Here is a 19,235-nt window from a genome sequence, read left to right on the forward strand (position 1 = left end):
TATAATAATTGCATGTGGTGTGAAATTAATCTTGAATATATAAATTAAATTTTACAATTTGAATTGAAACATTAAAAATGTAAGTAGCCAATTATTTTAAAAGATTTTTTTTAAAAAAATAGACAATTATTTTGAAACAGAAAAAATATATTTTAACCAAAAAGGTCATTTTATCGGAGCGGCTATCCTGTGCCCCATGCAAACAGCAATTGTTTTTTTGACGAAAAGCTGAGGATTTCATTAACTCAACGAATAAAAAACAATACAGTTTTTTACCGATTCCGGTAAAGAAACAAAATCAAAGCTACGATTTGGGAAAACATATGACTCCCTAGCAAGATGGTGGGCAGACATATTTGCAGACCGTTTAACATGGAATAAGGAAACATTCTGAAGCCGACGGAGTTCACTACGACAGTCTTCGATGATCACTCCCAGCTGAGATCTCATCATAACCCTGCTTCTAATTGCTTGTATAGCTACCAAACAATCAGATACCAAGGTGACACTCGACCACTACATCTCATCTATCCAGCTCAGGGCTTCTTTAATCGCCATAGATTCCGCTAGGACTGGGATGGTGTGTCTGTTATGAATACGCGTTCTAGCTTGGATGAGGTTATTATCAGAATCCCTTGCCACCAAGCCAAAACCAACCGCTTCCTTGTCGTCAAAGACCGCTGCATCAACTGACACCTTAACTGAGTGAGGATTAGGCTTGACCCAAGTTTCAGCTCCATCTCCTTTAACAATCGGTTGGAGAGAAGCCATAGAAGAAGACTTACCTTGGGATAAACTCCATTGTGTAAGGTATTGTTTAACTGCTGCAACAGTTCTATTGACCGTAGAAGATCGTTGGTTCCAAACTAAATCATTCCGAGCTCGCCATAACGCCCAACATAGGGTGATACATTCCGCTTGCTTTTTGAGGTTGCACGTACTTAAAACCTCTGTTAACCAATCTACAAAATCTGTAAGCTTGAAGCATTGAATATCAATGCCCAAAATGTCCCAGCAACGTTGCGCAAACTCACATGTTACCAGACTGTGCAGAATAGTCTCACTATCAACGTGACAAACAGGGCACAACGCCTCAATTTGAACTCGCTTAATCTATAACTGGACTAGAGTAGGGAGACATTTTGATAATGCCCTCCAAACCATGTTAAGAGTTTTAGGTAGAGCTTTTATACTCCACAGCTTCGCCCAAATGCTTGTTTTGTCCTCAATGCACCACCTGCCTTTATTGAACTTAATCCACCTGTAAGCACTCTTAACCGAATAAAGACCTGAATTTTCATGTTTCCAATATAGCATATCTTTGTCCCCAGATTCCTGCAGGTCTATATCAGAGATGAGTTTCTGGTCTCTATTGTTGAAGACATCTTTAATGATGTCAAGATCCCATTCCTTTATGCCAATCTTCATGAGCGAATTTACACACTTATTCTCTAAAGTTTGGGAAACAGTGGAAACATAAGGATGATGGTCATCTGGAAGCCATGGCTGGTTTAAAATATTAATGTTTACACCAGAGCCAACTCGCCATCTAACTCCCTCAGCAACCAAGCTTTTAGCCTAAAAAACAGTCCGCCAGATAAAACTTGGGTTCTGGCCCAACTGTGCATTCAGAAACCTTGTGTCCATGAAGTATCTAGCTTTATAAACTTTCGTAACCAAGATGTTGGGATTGGAAAGGAACCTCCAGGCTTGTTTGCCCAGCATGGCAAGGTTGAAGTCACGAAAATTATGAAATCCCATGCCCCCACTAGATTTATTGTGACGACCTCAATCTCGGGGTTAGGAAATGAAGACTCACACACCTCTAATCTACTAATTAAATATGCATAAACCCCGATTAAATACTAACAGGATCAACAGGATAAAGTATGAGACAAGATTACAACTACCAATCAACGAATATAACTTACAAACCCAAAATATTATTAAATAATCAGTATCGATTCCGGCTGGGAACCGACAGATAACCCATTGTATCTTTAAACACCTCTTACTAGGCGCAAGCTCACTCATAACCTGTACTACCTGCTCTGGCAACTGGAAGCCCTCAACACGGTAGGGACCACCAGGTACGCTCTTACGAGCAGTGCGCCTAAGCCTGACCATCTTCTTGCTTAACTGCCATGGTTAGATTAAGACAAAACAATGAGTATAAAACTCAGCAAGTAACTAAATAGCAGTTCTACAATAACAATTCTCAATATGCTTTGAACAAACTAGGGCATTCTATTTTAGCTAATCTAGGTGACAGATTTTCGTATATTCATTTTTGTTTTCTTTGAGATAAGGAAAGGTATCCGAAGAATAGTTGGGCTTTCAAGAAACAAGGCTCGAAACAGGATGAAAGCCGACATTCAACACAAATCATTATAGGATCAAAATAGATCTTTCGGTAGAGGAAAGCAACAGTATTTCAAGATATAGAATCATTCATATGATCAACAATTTCAGGAATCAGGGTTCTGAGCTTTAAGCTCCACAATAACATAATCAACTCTTTTCAAAACAGTATAAACCATTTTCATTTCCAAAAATCAATTTACTGAACAAAAGTTTCAGTTCCCTTTTAAATAATCATTTAGAACCCTTGATTGGATCACTTATCTTTCCATTTCATTATATACGGGTGATCAGCCCGTATCGACCTCCATTCCGGTCTTTAAGGTACCATTCGGCATAATTTCAGCCTTAAATTGGACTAGTCCCACTAGCCTCATACCATGACTGGACTAGTCCCACTAGCCTCTTACGTCTCAATCCAATCCATCAGGAATTCATTCGGAAAACCTTGAGTTGGAAAAACAAATAGGTTTTCTAAAATTCATTTTATCATTACCAAGCCTTTGAAATCATTCGGACTTTTCAAGTCGAAACTCATTCTTAATTCAGATTTTAAAGAAACAAAGTTCAGGGAGTGAATCAAAGATACGCAAGGAACAATTCTCAAGAATTCTGTATCAAGGATAACAAGGTACTAAATTTGAAGGATCAGTAATACCTTAGGGATCATTAGGGCGATCAAGAGAAACAGGGTATCATTAACAGAGTTATCCAAGATAATTTAAAGGTTCAATATGATCATGGCATTATGGGAAACTTGAACAGAAAGGCAGATTATCAACGGGTGAAATCAATAGGATTATCAATAACAGGTTATCAAGAACAAAGGGTACTTCAAATCAATATCAGGATTTCATAAAGCAAGGGTTTCATACTTTAACAGTTCAATACTCTACATGGTATGAACAACATTTCCTTTACAATCATTTATACAAGTAATCAGAGTTACTTGCCTGAAATTGCTTTCCTGAGGGTTGAACTACTGCCACCTAGTATACTTTTCTCTTTTCTAGCCCGAATCCCCTCACGCTCCGAATCTACAATAAAACCAGAAATCTTAATTAGATTCCCAACTCTCGTTCCCGGAACGATCACTCTATACGATAACTCGATTATATTCTTGACTCGAACTATACGAGTATAGCTTATACAAATAAGCACACAACACATAGCACATAGCACAATTCTTTCTCATAGTTTTCATATCCTTATATACCTAGCAATCAAAGCGTACTCGCTTGACCTAGGCTATTTCTCAAATCAAACTAACACGACTCTTTTACGAGTACTAGACACATTCACAACCAAACATTTACGTGCATAATATCACTTATATCAATCGACTCAATTCCCTTTTCTTTTATTCCTTAATTCGAATCAAAACAACAATCCAATCAAGCAAAATCAAAGATTTTCACATATAACACTCAATCATTCTTTCAATTACCGAAAATCAAGTTTTGACCTTTATTTCTTATGGCCTATTCGACCTTAACACTTATCACAATCAAGAATCAAACATGCAAAAATAGATTTTGACATGCAAGGTTATATACCACATTTCTTTCTTGTTTTAATCCCCTATTAAATCATTCCATTCATTAAGTCACTAAACCATGCATTACTTAGTGATTTCAACTTAATCAATCCATCAAATCAACATGCATACACTTAATCACCAAGTTATCCCCTTTTTATCTTATTTTCATTCGGCAAGAACATAATTTTCAACTCAAAGACTAATTACTAGCATGCACTCATTGATCTCCTTTAAAACTATCATGCAATTGCTTTTAAATCATACAAACTTAGTGTTTACCAAGATTATCTCACCAAATTCAATTTCCTTTCTTATTAACTCCAAAAATTCGAACCCAAACTTAGCATGCAACAATAATTCACTCCTTATTAGTCAAATCACCATCCATCATTACTTTAATCAAGTCTACTCACAACAAACCACTTTAAAGATTCAACCCATTCGGGTTTATCAAGAAAACACACATACAAAGATCAACATTGACATGCAAAGTCCTATATCATATTTTTAACTTGTTTTAAGCCTTCACTTAGTCATTTAACTCATTTTCATCAAGATTTTCGAAGCACAAAGCCAAACATCACCTAATGACTCGAACCTTAATCAAATTATTCAATCAACATGCATGCATTCACTTAATCACAAATCAATCTCTTCTAAACCCATTTTCTATTCGGAAAACATTCAAAATTCACAATCCAAGAACCAAACATTGACATGCATCACTAACTCCTCTTTTAAATCAACATGCAACTCTATTTCCTACTAATTAAGCTTAGTTCATACGAAGATCAAGTCACAAAATTCAATTTCCCTTTTTATTAGCATAAAGCCGAAGCAAAACTCACATGCAAATCATAAAATTTGATTTTCTAAGCAACAATTACTTGCACACATTCATTTTACAACCAAGGAAATCATTTTACCAATCACATACTCAATTTTCAACAAAAGAAGCAAAACCCTTTTTCAAGTTTTCAAGAAATCATAACATGCAACATTAAAATCCAACAATCACATCATGGAAAACCCACCGGCTCTCCTTTGGATCATGGCCGGTGGTGGTCGAACTTGAGAGAGTCCATGACGGATCTCCTCTCGAGTTTATGACCTCCACAACCTCTTAAAATCACTCTTATAGTTATGCTTCAAGAAATTGTTTTTCTTAAGTACAACCATAGTGATCACTTCAACAAAACCTTGCAAATACTTACATGCAAATAGGAATCAAGAAGTATACCAAAAATAAAGGCTAAAGGTAGCAATATCTTTGAGTTTGAGTAAGATTTGGGGGTTGCATGCAAGTGAGAGAGATGAGAGATGAGAGGGCCGAGAGGGAGTGAAAGAGAGAGAGAGTGTTCGGGAGAGAGACGAGAGAAAGAAAGAGAGAAGAGAGAAAAGAGAAAATGAGTGCACAAAAGAAAGAAAAGAAAAGAAAGTGGGTTATATATAGCACTTAGAAACAAGGGCAATCTAGTAATTTACCAACTTTCTTTTACTCACTCATCCCTTTTCTTTTTACTTAAATGCGATAAAATTCAAATACAAAATATATCTCTCTCGGAAAGTTGAGAATTATTGAAAATGACATTTTTAACGCGTAGGTCTCGAAATTAGCTTTTCATCCATTACTCATAATAAGAATTTGAGCGAGCGGTTGATTTTATATGAATTTGAGCGAGCGGTTGATTTTATATGAATTTCGCAAACTCGCTTTAATAAATACCTTTTCCACATAAAATCAATTTAAAAATGCAAAGGCCCACAATTAAATTCACTTATCATTTTTAAAAAGTCTCTAAGACCTCTACGAAGATAACAGAACAAATCCCATATTTTTATCCATCTCAGATGATTTTATAAAAATGTACGAAGGTTAAATAAACCCTTATGTAAATCACATAATTCCTTTAAAATTCACAGAAACTAACACAGAACATATAATCATGCACACAGTCAAGCACTCACACGCATATAGTCACATAACGACTCAGGTCTGATCATAGAATCTATCCCTCTTTAATCTTTATTCCCTTTTTACGCGTATCAGGTCACGTTCAGCCTGACGGCCCGACGCTCAGCGTTTCGAATACGCTTCTCATTACCTTTGCCAATCAACACGTCTCTTAAGACGAAATACTTCATTCATTTACTTCACATATAATTCACATTTTATATTATTTAATTTTTATATTAGGACGGGTTCCGTTCTACCTGACGGCCCGAAACCACAGCTTGACTTATAAGCTGACTCTTTAAATTGGAACGTTTTTATCCACGCTCCTTAACTCTAGTATACAGATAAGACAAATAATCACCACTTAATCACATAATCTCATCACATAACACATACTTTACTTTCTTAATTACGACGCAAAATTCTCGGTCGTTACAATCTACCCTCCTTAAAAGGATTCTGTCCCCAGAATCTAATCTAAGCAAATAGATGGGGATACTTTTCTTTCATTTCGCTTTCTAATTCCCAAGTCGATTCCTCAACTAGTGGATTTCTTCACAACACTCTAACTAGAGGTACAAGTTTATTTCTAAGCGTCCTTTCTGTTCGATCCAAAATTCGCACTGGTTGTTCCACATAGGACAAATCTGGTTGGATTTCTACTGGTTCCAACTCGATCACATGGCTCGCATCAGCATTATACTTCTTCAGGAGAGATGCATGAAATACATTGTGCAGATGTTGCATTTGCGGCGGTAGCGCTAATTCATACGCCACTTTCCCAACTTATCGCAATACTTCAAATGGTCCAATGTACCTTGGACTTAGCTTTCCTTTCTTTCCAAATCGAGTTAAACCTTTCCAAGGAGATATCTTCAACAAGACCTTGTCTCCAGTTTCGAATTGCACATCTTTCCGCTCTTGATTCGCGTACTTTGCCTGTCGGTCTTGAGCTGCAATTAATCTCTTTTGTATCATTTCAACTTTTTCCTTCGTTTGCTGCACTAGCTCGGGGCCAATTAACTTGCGCTCACCAACTTCGTCCCAATAAGTAGGGGATCTACACTTTCTTCCATACAACGCTTCATAAGGCGGCATGCCAATACTTGCGTGATAACTGTTGTTGTAGGAAAACTCAATTAAGGGTAAATGATCGTCCCAATTTCCTTTGAAATCTATTGCGCAGGTTCGCAGCATATCCTCAATTGTCTGAATTATCCTTTCACTTTGTCCGTCTGTCTGCGGATGATATGCCGTACTCATTTTCAATTTTGTTCCCAAATGATCGTGGAATTGTCGCCAAAATCTCGAATTAAACCTTGGATCTCTATCAGACACGATAGATACAGGAACTCCGTGACGCATCATGATTTCATCCAGATACATTTTGACCAGCTTCTCTAATGAAAACCTTTCGTTTATCGGCAAGAAATGTGCTGACTTTGTTAGTCGATCAATTACCACCCAAATCACATCATGATTAGACTTGGTTTTAGGTAATCCTACCATGAAATCCATTGCGATATGTTCCCATTTCCATTCAGGTATGTCCAGTGGCTGAAGCAATCCACTTGGTCTTTGATGTTCCGCTTTAACTCTTTGGCACGTGTAACATTTGCTTATCCATTCTGCAATTTCCTTTTTCATGTTTGGCCACCAAAAATTTCCTTTCAAATCCTGGTACATCTTCGTACTTCCAGGGTGAATTGAAAATCTCGAGTTATGCGCTTCTTACAAAATCTCGTGCTTTAGTTCCACAACATCAGGTATCCAAATACGTGAGTTAACACGGTATATTCCTTTTCCATCCTTTTGAGCTTTAATTTCTTCTCCCGTCAACTTATTCCTTTCGCGATTCATCACCTGCTCTTGACAACATCTAATCTTTTCTAAAATTTCAGGTTGAAACCGTATTGCATAAATGGCTTCACCTCCACATTCTGGAGTCTACTCCACTATTTCCATCTTTTCAAAGTCCTTGATTAATTCTTCTGATGACGTTAACATATTCAACTTTTCCTTTCGACTTAAAGCATCAGCTACCACATTTGCCTTTCCAGGATGATCGTTTATCGCACAATCATAATCTTTGATCAATTCCAACCACCTTCTTTGTCGTATATTCAGTTCTTTCTGAGTAAAGATATACTTTAAGCTCTTATGGTCCGTATAAATCTCGCACCTTTCCCCGTACAAATAATGCCTCCAAATCTTAAGGGCAAACACAATTGCTGCCAATTCCAAATCGTGCGTTGGATACTTTTGCTCGTGCGGTTTGAGTTGCCTTGACGCATATGCTATTACCTTCCCGTGTTGCATTAACACGCATCCAAGTCCTTTATAGGAAGCATCACTGAATATCACAAATTCACCTTTATCATCTGGTAATACCAACACAGGGGCGGTTACCAATCTTTCCTTTAACTCTTGGAAACTTTCCTCACACTTTTCTGTCCAAACGAACTTCTCATTCTTTCTCATCAATTTTGTCAATGGAACGGCAATCTTTGAGAAATCTTGCACAAATCTTCTATAGTATCCGGCTAATCCCAGAAAACTTCTGACTTCCGTCGGAGTCTTGGGTCTTTCCCAATTCATTACAGCTTCTATCTTGGCTGGATCCACTTTAATTCCTTCTTTATTAACTACATGACCAAGACATTGCACTTCTTTTAGCCAAAATTCACACTTTGAAAACTTTGCATACAGCTTCTCTTTTCGCAGAATTTCCAAGGAAATCCTCAAATGCTCCTTATGATCTTCCTCCGTTTTGGAATAAATAAGTATATCGTCAATAAACACAATCACGAACTTGTCCAAATACTGCTTGAACACTCTGTTCATAAGATCCATAAATGCAGCTGGCGCATTTGTCAAGCCAAATGCCATCACCAAAAACTCATAATGTCCGTATCTTGTTCGGAACGCTGTCTTGGGTATATCTTCCGCTTTGATCTTTAGTTGATGATACCCAGATCTTAAATCAATCTTTGAAAAGCACGAAGCTCCTTTCAATTGGTCAAACAAGTCATCGATCCGTGGTAGAGGGTACTTATTCTTGATTGTCAACTTATTCAGTTCACGGTAATCGATACACAATCGCATACTTCCATCCTTCTTCTTTACAAACAACACCGGTGCGCCCCACGGGGATACACTCGGTCGGATTACTCCTTTGTCCAACAACTATTGCAACTGAGCTGCCAATTCCTTCATTTCAACCGGCGCCATGCGATAGGGAGCTTTCGACACTGGTTCCGTACCAGGAGCCAATTCAATCGTAAACTCGATCTCTCTGTCTGGAGGTAGTCCAGGCAATTCATCAGGAAACACGTCCGGAAAATCTCTTACTACCGGAATATCGTCGATCCTTACAGATTCTTTCTCCACGTCTATGACATGAGCCAAATAAACTTCGCATCCCTGACGCATTAATCTTCTCGCCTCAATAACCGTTAGAAATTTCTTCTCTTGCCTCTTTCCTTTAAATATCACTTCCTCACCATCCTTGGTTTTTAACTTCACTTTCTTACTTTTACACTCTATTTGCGCCTCATGATTTGACAACCAATCCATTCCTAGAATAACCTCAAATTCTCCTAACTTAAAAGGAATTAAGTCAGCAGAAAAGTGCCGACCTTCTATAGACACATCACAATCGGGACAAATCTTATTAACAACAACTTTCTCTTGATTTGCTACCTCTATAATCAAATTAGGCTCTAGAGGGTACGCAACACAATTTAACTTATCAAGAATGCTTTCAGAAATAAAAGATCTGGTTGCTCCAGAATCCATCAAAACTTTTACTTCTACTGAGTTTATAACAAGCATACCTGCTACCACGTCCACATCTTGCACCGCATCTTTCATTGACATGTTAAAGGTCCTAGCTCTGGGTTGAGCTGATGGTGCTGGGAGAGACGGCGGTCCAGCAATTCTGAGAACATTAGCCTTCTGCACAGGCCCCTTGCAATTTCTAGCCATATGGCCTACCTTGCCACACTTGAAATAAGCCAAATCAGGCTTCCTTATTTTATTTGAACATTCTGAAGAATAATGCCCCTTCTGGTTGCACTTAAAACATGTTATATCCAGCTTATTACACCTCCCCGGGTGTCTCTTTCCACAGTTCCTGCATTCTTGCATCTGGGGCCTGCTATCCTTTCCCGGTTGTCCAGCTTTCTGGAAACGGTTCTTCTGAGTTCCATTCCCGGGTCTAAACTTCTGAAACTTTTTGTTCTGACCTCCACCATTCTTTCCAAACTTTCCTCTGAACTTGAAACTTCCTTGCTCTTGCTCAGAGCTTTCAAACTTCCTCTTTCTTCCTTCATTTTCTCTTTGAGCAGCTTCCCGCTCACCTTCCACTATCATTGCCTTTTGAACCAAGGCATCATAGTTCTTGATCTCCAACATTGCTATTTGACTCCTAATCCACGGCTTAAGTCCCTGCTGGAACCTCTTAGCCTTCTTTGCTTCAGTATTCACGTACTCTGGCACGAACCTCGCCAACTCCGAAAACTTCACCTCATATTCTGCTACCGACATTTCCTCCTGTCTAAGATCCAAAAATTTCATCTCCAACTGATCTTGCATATAACTTGGCAAATATTTTTTTCCAGAAACTTCTCAGTAAACTTCTCCCAAGATAAGTCTTTGCCTTCCAACAACGCCTTAGAAGACTCCCACCAGAAACTTGCTTCATCCCTCAAATAATAACTTGCGTACTGAGCTTTCTTATCGTCCTTAACTTCGGCTAGCTCAAAGGCTTTTTCCATCTCTCTCAACCACGACTGTGCTTCAATCGGATCTGGAAAACCTAAGAACTTTGGAGGATGAACAGATTGAAAGTGCTTGAAATTTCCAACTTTTGGAGCCACAGGTTGTTGCAAAAGCTGAGCAAGTCTGCTCATCAAAGTGGTTTCTGGGTTTATTTCTGGGTCTTGGGTGGGAATTTCTTCTTCTTGGTGATCTGGTGAGTTGGCCATTTCTTACAAACCTGATTGAGCAATTACTTAGCAATACGATAGCATGGCATATATAACAACAATTTTTATGAAATCTCTTTTGTGGGTTTTAAGTTTTACCCAATTTGTACATGCAATCCTATTACTACATAATTCTCATATCAGTGTTGTTTTATCATGGCACGGAATAGGGTTTTACGATCTTTAGACATGGTTGTATGAAAACATAGCTGTATTTAAAACATGGCATTGAGAACAGTTTATAAGATAAAAAAGGTGCACAAAGGGAAGCAAGATAATAGATTTATTTAAATCAAGGGTTATATAGGAAATATTCTGGATTTTAAGGTTCTGAAACAAGGTACAATAAATAGCAGGGTTAAACAGAGGAAAAACTGGAAAACATCCCCCTATCTACCCCTAACTTCCAACTACTACTACTACACTGGTCTGAGATACAACAAGGTAAATGAAAAAGGGATCCCGGCATCTGACCAAGTATCCCAAAGCCTACCGGCGCTGAAAATAACAACAACAATCTACGGGCTCAACCAACAGTCCCGTCTAATCATCTAGGATCTCTCTCAACACAACCAACATCCAGCGAATGATCTTATGCAGCCTCCGGGCCTCAGCATCAGCATCACTAGTGGATGGTCCCTCATCCAATCTCCTCCTGGCAACCTGCTCCACCATCTTCACTCGAACTCGCCACTCATCATCCATAACAGAAGCACACTGCCTAGACTCCCTGGCTAGTCTATCCACCAAAGCTCCTAACTCAGGAATGCGGGAGTACACAAAGTCTCGGTCCTGGGCTAACTTGCCACCAATACTGACAGGAACAGTCTTAGGCATCTCCGACTCTGGCTCAGGGTCAGGGGTCTCTGAATCAGGCCTCAAGGGTGAAATCTGCATGGGGATCTCACTACTCTCAGAAGGGTCCTCCTCTAGGTCTGAACTAACATATACAGGCTCCTCTGGAGAGGGTGGAATAGGGTCCACAGGGGTACCAGTCAAGCTAATCTTTGAGTCTGAATCACTACCACTACTAGGATCCTGAGAGAAAACATAAAATAGCAACCAAGAAACAATGTTAGGGTCAAATAAAGCTTCCAGCTAACTCACACCCTAACTCTAGTTTCTGCTTTACCAATCAAACACTTTCCTTAGACTATACCTAATAGTCTAACTCAACTCTACATGAGTCGAACTCTCTCGCGATATAGATATATTCCCAAAATACCCCTTTTTAAAACCTAACTTGTCTCAGGGACTAGATCCTGTAGCTCTGATACCAACTTGTGACGACCTCAATCTCGGGGTTAGGAAATGAGGACTCACACACCTCTAATCTACTAATTAAATATGCATAAACCCCGATTAACTACTAACAGGATCAACAGGATAAAGTATGAGACAAGATTACAACTACCAATCAACGAATATAACTTACAAACCTAAAATATTATTAAATAATCAGTATCGATTCCGGCTGGGAACCGACAGATAACCCATTGTATCTTTAAACACCTCTTACTAGGCGCGAGCTCACTCATAACCTGTACTACCTGCTCTGGCAACTGGAAGCCCTTAACACGGTAGGGACCACCAGGTACGCTCTTACGAGCAGTGCGCCTAAGCCTGGCCATCTTCTTGCTTAACTGCCATGGTTAGATTAAGATAAAACAATGAGTATAAAACTCAGTAAGTAACTAAATAGCAGTTCTACAATAACAATTCTCAATATGCTTTGAACAAACTAGGGCATTCTATTTTAGCTAATCTAGGTGGCAGATTTTCGTATATTCATTTTTGTTTTCTTTGAGATAAGGAAAGGTATCCGAAGAATAGTTGGGCTTTCAAGAAACAAGGCTCGAAACAGGATGAAAGCCGACATTCAACACAAATCATTATAGGATCAAAATAGATCTTTCGGTAGAGGAAAGCAACAGTATTTCAAGATATAGAATCATTCATATGATCAACAATTTCAGGAATCAGGGTTCTGAGCTTTAAGCTCCACAATAACATAATCAACTCTTTTTAAAATAGTATAAACCATTTTCATTTCCAAAAATCAATTTACTGAACAAAAGTTTCAGTTCCCTTTTAAATAATCATTTAGAACCCTTGATTGGATCACTTATCTTTCCATTTCATTATATACGGGTGATCAGCCCGTATCGACCTCCATTCCGGTCTTTAAGGTACCATTCGGCATAATTTCAGCCTTAAATTGGACTAATCCCACTAGCCTCATACCATGACTGGACTAGTCCCACTAGCCTCTTACGTCTCAATCCAATCCATCAGGAATTCATTCGGAAAACCTTGAGTTGGAAAAACAAATAGGTTTTCTAAAATTCATTTTATCATTACCAAGCCTTTGAAATCATTCGGACTTTTCAAGTCGAAACTCATTCTTAATTCAGATTTTAAAGAAACAAAGTTCAGGGAGTGAATCAAAGATACGCAAGGAACAATTCTCAAGAATTCTGTATCAAGGATAACAAGGTACTAAATTTGAAGGATCAGTAATACCTTAGGGATCATTAGGGCGATCAAGAGAAACAGGGTATCATTAACAGAGTTATCCAAGATAATTTAAAGGTTCAATATGATCATGGCATTATGGGAAACTTGAACAGAAAGGCAGATTATCAACGGGTGAAATCAATAGGATTATCAATAACAGGTTATCAAGAACAAAGGGTACTTCAAATCAATATCAGGGTTTCATAAAGCAAGGGTTTCATACTTTAACAGTTCAATACTCTACATGGTATGAACAACATTTCCTTTACAATCATTTATACAAGTAATCAGAGTTACTTGCCTGAAATTGCTTTCCTGAGGGTTGAACTACTGCCACCTAGTATACTTTTCCCTTTCCTAGCCCGAATCCCCTCACGCTCCGAATCTACAATAAAACCAGAAATCTTAATTAGATTCCCAACTCTCGTTCCCGGAACGATCACTCTATACGATAACTCGATTATATTCTTGACTCGAACTATACGAGTATAGCTTATACAAATAAGCACACAACACATAGCACATAGCACAATTCTTTCTTATAGTTTTCATATCCTTATATACCTAGCAATCAAAGCATACTCGCTTGACCTAGGCTATTTCTCAAATCAAACTAACACGACTCTTTTACGAGTACTAGACACATTCACAACCAAACATTTACGTGCATACTATCACTTATATCAATCGACTCAATTCCCTTTTCTTTTATTCCTTAATTCGAATCAAAATAACAATCCAATCAAGCAAAATCAAAGATTTTCATATATAACACTCAATCATTCTTTCAATTACCAAAAATCAAGTTTTGACCTTTATTTCTTATGGCCTATTCGACCTTAACACTTATCACAATCAAGAATCAAACATGCAAAAATAGATTTTGACATGCAAGGTTATATACCACATTTCTTTCTTGTTTTAATCCCCTATTAAATCATTCCATTCATTAAGTCACCAAACCATGCATTACTTAGTGATTTCAACTTAATCAATCCATCAAATCAACATGCATACACTTAATCACCAAGTTATCCCCTTTTTATCTTGTTTTCATTCGGCAAGAACATAATTTTCAACTCAAAGACTAATTACTAGCATGCACTCATTGATCTCCTTTAAAACTATCATGCAATTGCTTTTAAATCATACAAACTTAGTGTTTACCAAGATTATCTCACCAAATTCAATTTCCTTTCTTATTAACTCCAAAAATTCGAGCCCAAACTTAGCATGCAACAATAATTCACTCCTTATTAGTCTAATCACCATCCATCATTACTTTAATCAAGTCTACTCACAACAAACTACTTTAAAGATTCAACCCATTCGGGTTTATCAAGAAAACACACATACAAAGATCAACCTTGATATGCAAAGTCCTATATCACATTTTTAACTTGTTTTAAGCCTTCACTTAGTCATTTAACTCATTTTCATCAAGATTTTCGAAGCACAAAGCCAAACATCACCTAATGACTCGAACCTTAATCAAATTATTCAATCAACATGCATGCATTCACTTAATCACAAATCAATCTCTTCTAAACCCATTTTCTATTCGGCAAACATTCAAAATTCACAATCCAAGAACCAAACATTGACATGCATCACTAACTCCTGTTTTAAATCAACATGCAACTCTATTTCCTACTAATTAAGCTTAGTTCATACCAAGATCAAGTCACAAAATTCAATTTCCCTTTTTATTAGCATAAAGCCGAAGCAAAACTCACATACAAATCATAAAATTTGATTTTCTAAGCAACAATCACTTGCACACATTCATTTTACAACCAAGGAAATCATTTTACCAATCACATACTCAATTTTCAACAAAAGAAGCAAAACCCTTTTTCAAGTTTTCAAGAAATCATAACATGCAACATTAAAATCCAACAATCACATCATGGAAAACCCACCGGCTCTCCTTTGGATCATGGCCGGTGGTGGTCAAACTTGAGAGATTCCATGACGGATCTCCTCTCGAGTTTATGACCTCCACAACCTCTTAAAATCACTCTTATAGTTATGCTTCAAGAAATTGTTTTTCTTAAGCACAACCATAGTGATCACTTCAACAAAACCTTGCAAATACTTACATGCAAATAGGAATCAAGAAGTATACCGAAAATAAAGGCTAAAGGTAGCAATATCTTTGAGTTTGAGTAAGATTTGGGGGTTGCATGCAAGTGAGAGAGATGAGAGATGAGAGGGCCGAGAGGGAGTGAAAGAGAGAGAGAGTGTTCGGGAGAGAGACGAGAGAAAGAAAGAGAGAAGAGAGAAAAGAGAGAATGAGTGCACAAAAGAAAGAAAAGAAAAGAAAGTGGGTTATATATAGCACTTAGAAACAAGGGCAATCTAGTAATTTACCAACTTCCTTTTACACACTCATCCCTTTTTTTTTTACTTAAATGCGATAAAATTCAAATACAAAATATATCTCTCTCGGAAAGTTGAGAATTATTGAAAATGACATTTTTAACGCGTAGGTCTCGAAATTAGCTTTTCATCCATTACTCATAATAAGAATTTGAGCGAGCGGTTGATTTTATATGAATTTCGCAAACTCGCTTTAATAAATACCTTTTCCACATAAAATCAATTTAAAAATGCAAAGACCTACAATTAAATTCACTTATCATTTTTAAAAAGTCTCTAAGACCTCTACGAAGATAACAGAACAAATCCCATGTTTTTATCCATCTCAGATGATTTTATAAAAATGTACGAAGGTTAAATAAACCCTTATGTAAATCACATAATACCTTTAAAATTCACAGAAACTAACACAGAACATATAATCATGCACACAGTCAAGCACTCACACGCATATAGTCACATAACGACTCAGGTCTGATCATAGAATCTATCCCTCTTTAATCTTTATTCCCTTTTTACGCGTACCGGGTCACGTTCAGCCTGACGGCCCGACGCTCAGCGTTTCGAATACGCTTTTCATTACCTTTACCAATCAACACGTCTCTTAAGACGAAATACTTTATTCATTTACTTCACATATAATTCACATTTTATATTATTTAATTTCTATATTAGGACGGGTTCCGTTCTACCTGACGGCCCGAAACCACAGCTTGACTTATAAGCTGACTTTTTAAATTGGAACGTTTTTATCCACGCTCCTTAACTCTAGTATACAGATAAGACAAATAATCACCACTTAATCACATAATCTCATCACATAACACATACTTTACTTTCTTAATTACGACGCAAAATTCTCGGTCGTTACATTTATGTTTCGACATACGGTCCCAGCTCATCCAACTCAAGTGAGTGCTTTTCTTACTAGATGACTTCCACCAGAATTTTGAGAGCGCCTTTTCAATATTCGTCGTGATTTCCATGGGTAACAGAAATACATTCATAGCATAAGATGGTAAAGTTTGGACTACAGACTTGATTAAAATTTCCTTACCAGATCTTGATATGGAACTATTATCCTATCTCTGAATTTTCGTGTTTACTCTATCCTTCAAGTACCCTAAAAGTGCAGATTTGTTTCTCCCTAGTAAATTAGGCAAGCCAAGGTAGGTACTATTGTCATTTGCCTCCATCATTTACAAGACTTGACAGACCTGATGCCTGTTATACTGAATCATATTAGAGATAAAGAATATTGATGATTTCCCTTTATTTACCTGTTGGCCTGATGCTGCTTCATAGATCTCCAACAACTGCAACACCTTGAAGGCTTCCTGAACATCTGCTTTGCAGTAGAAGTACACATCATCCGCGAATAGCATGTGGGAAATTACTAGAGCTCTTCTACACACTTTAATTCCATGCAGCCAATGTTTCCGTTCATAGTTATTGATCAGGGCTGTTAAACTTTCTGCGCAAATAATGAATAGATAAGGGGAGAGTGGATCCACTTGTCTAATACCCCGTGTAGGAATTATTGGACCTAGCTCATACTCTCCGTGCAAAATCGAATAAAATACCGTGGATACTGATTGAATAATAAGATAGATCCACCAATCACTAAAACCCACCTTTTTTAGCATCGATTTCAAAAAGTCCCACTCAATGCGGTCATAAGCTTTACTCATGTCAAGTTTTACCGCCATGTAGCCCTCCTTCTCGTATTTCTTTCTTTTTATGCATTACCTCGTAAGATATCATGATGTTATCTGAAATTAGACGTCCCGGGATGAACGCACTATGAGCTCCGGACACCACCCCTTCAAGAATATCCTTCATTCGATTTGCAATAACTTTTGTAATAATTTTCATCAACACATTACATAAAGCAATGGGATGTAGATCCCCTATTTTCACAAGATTTTTCTTCTTAGGGATGAGTACCATGTGAGTTTCATTTAAACCTTGAGGAAGCACTCCATTATGAAATAAATTTCTTACTAGTTTGATGACATCCTTACCCACCACTGACCAGTGTTTCTGGTGGAAGGCAGGGGTCATACCATTCGGCCCCGGTGCCTTATCCGGATGCATCTGAAATAAGGCTGGACGAACCTCTTCCTCTGTAATTTCTGTTTGGAGTTCTAGGTTCTGAGCATAAGAAATCTTTTGGGACACACAGTTTATCACCTCAGCAGTCGAAGAGTAAGCCGTGCTAAACAGCTCTGTATAGTAGCCTGTAACATGATCTTCAAGGCCACTTTCCCAGCTTAACCATTCTCCATTTTTATTCTGCAGCTTCTGAATCTGATTAGTGCGACGCCTAATGTTATATGAAGCATGGAAGTACTTCGTGTTCTTATCCCCAGATTGCAACCATAATTTTTTTGATCTCTGGAGCCAGTATATTTCTTTCTGATCAAGAATTAAATGGAGTTTTTGTTTGGTCTCTTGATACATTTGTAACGACTGTTCGTCCATTCTACTTCGTAGTTGTTTCATCTGCAGCTTGCACTATTTGATTTTCTTACTGAAGCACCCAATTATTTCTCTCCCCCAAAATGCCAGTTTCTCTCTGTATTGTTGAACTTTATTAGTAATATTAGCTGCTCTGTCGTACTCCCAGTTGTCCTTCATAATCTGGTAGCAAAGTGGCTCCGTCAGCCATGCATTCTCGAATCTGAAGTGCTTCTTACCATTCCAGGTCTGTTTTACGATGGGCTCCAGACAAATGGGACTATGGTCCGAGGGTGAGCCTTCCTTCGTGTACAGCTTTGCAAGAGGGAATATAGACAGCCATGAACTGGAAACAACAGCCCTGTCCAGTCTTATATCAATCCAAGCAACCATATTCCTACCCCGTTCCCATGTAAATTGGTGGCCATTAAGAGGCAAGTCTTGCAGAGCTATGTCCACCAGAACCCTGTTAAAGCCGTCAATCAAATGTTGAGGATAAGCAGCCCCACCTTTCTTATCTTGTTGAGAGACTATATTATTTATGTCGCCAATAATACACCAAGGTAAGTTTGAATCGCGTGCTAGATTCCGTAGTAAATCCCATGTTCTGCGTCTCCTAGATCTGTTGGGCTCCCCGTAGAAACCAGTCAACCTCCAAGTTTACATATTACTTAGTCGGAGCTCAACATCAATGTGATTTTGAGATAAACTGAGTAGATTAACTTGCTCGTTTTCTCTCCACAACAAGGCCCGACCCCTGCTGCGTCCCAGGGGTTCAACAATAATCATCCCTTGAAACTTTAGACTCGACCTGATTCGTTCCATTTGATCTTTACTACTTAACGTCTCACAAAGAAAAATAACAGAGGGTCTTTCTTGACTAACAGCGTCTTTTAGGAACTGAATTTTCCGGGGCGACCCCAAGCCTTGGCAGTTCCAACTAAAAGTACTCATGAGGAGTGGCGGGCCTGCACTACAACACCTGCCAACAACAATTTTTTTTTGGTTCTCATTAATTTCAACTTGTGGG

The 19,235-nt window shown here is 38.1% G+C and overlaps 1 protein-coding gene across 1 annotated transcript; it reads right to left on the reverse strand.

Annotated features, from left to right (window-relative positions):
• Window positions 1-516: 516 nt before the first annotated feature.
• LOC141714300 (uncharacterized) lies at window positions 517-17,436 on the reverse strand. The gene is made up of 3 exons (XM_074517828.1): window positions 17,026-17,436; window positions 1,162-1,578; window positions 517-1,113 (listed from the first exon to the last, which is right to left on the reverse strand). The coding sequence occupies exons 1-3, from the start codon at window positions 17,434-17,436 to the stop codon at window positions 517-519; spliced, it is 1,425 nt and encodes a 474-aa protein (XP_074373929.1).
• Between the last annotated feature and the right edge of the window lie 1,799 nt (window positions 17,437-19,235).

The sequence above is a fragment of the Apium graveolens genome, chromosome 3, assembly GCF_009905375.1.
Source record: "Apium graveolens cultivar Ventura chromosome 3, ASM990537v1, whole genome shotgun sequence".
NCBI classification, from domain to species: domain Eukaryota; kingdom Viridiplantae; phylum Streptophyta; class Magnoliopsida; order Apiales; family Apiaceae; genus Apium; species Apium graveolens.

What these genes read in the sequence shown, in the direction of transcription:
- LOC141714300 (XM_074517828.1), bottom strand. Translation starts at nt 17,436, where the DNA reads ATGAGTAAAGCTTATGACCGCATTGAGTGGGACTTTTTGAAATCGATG. An exon ending in AAGCAGCATCAGGCCAACAG is followed by an intron (nt 1,579 to 17,025) that starts GTAAATAAAGGG and finishes ACTGTTTTTTAG; the next exon opens with GCTAAAAGCTTGGTTGCTGA. An exon ending in TACCTAAAACTCTTAACATG is followed by an intron (nt 1,114 to 1,161) that starts GTTTGGAGGGCA and finishes GTCCAGTTATAG; the next exon opens with ATTAAGCGAGTTCAAATTGA.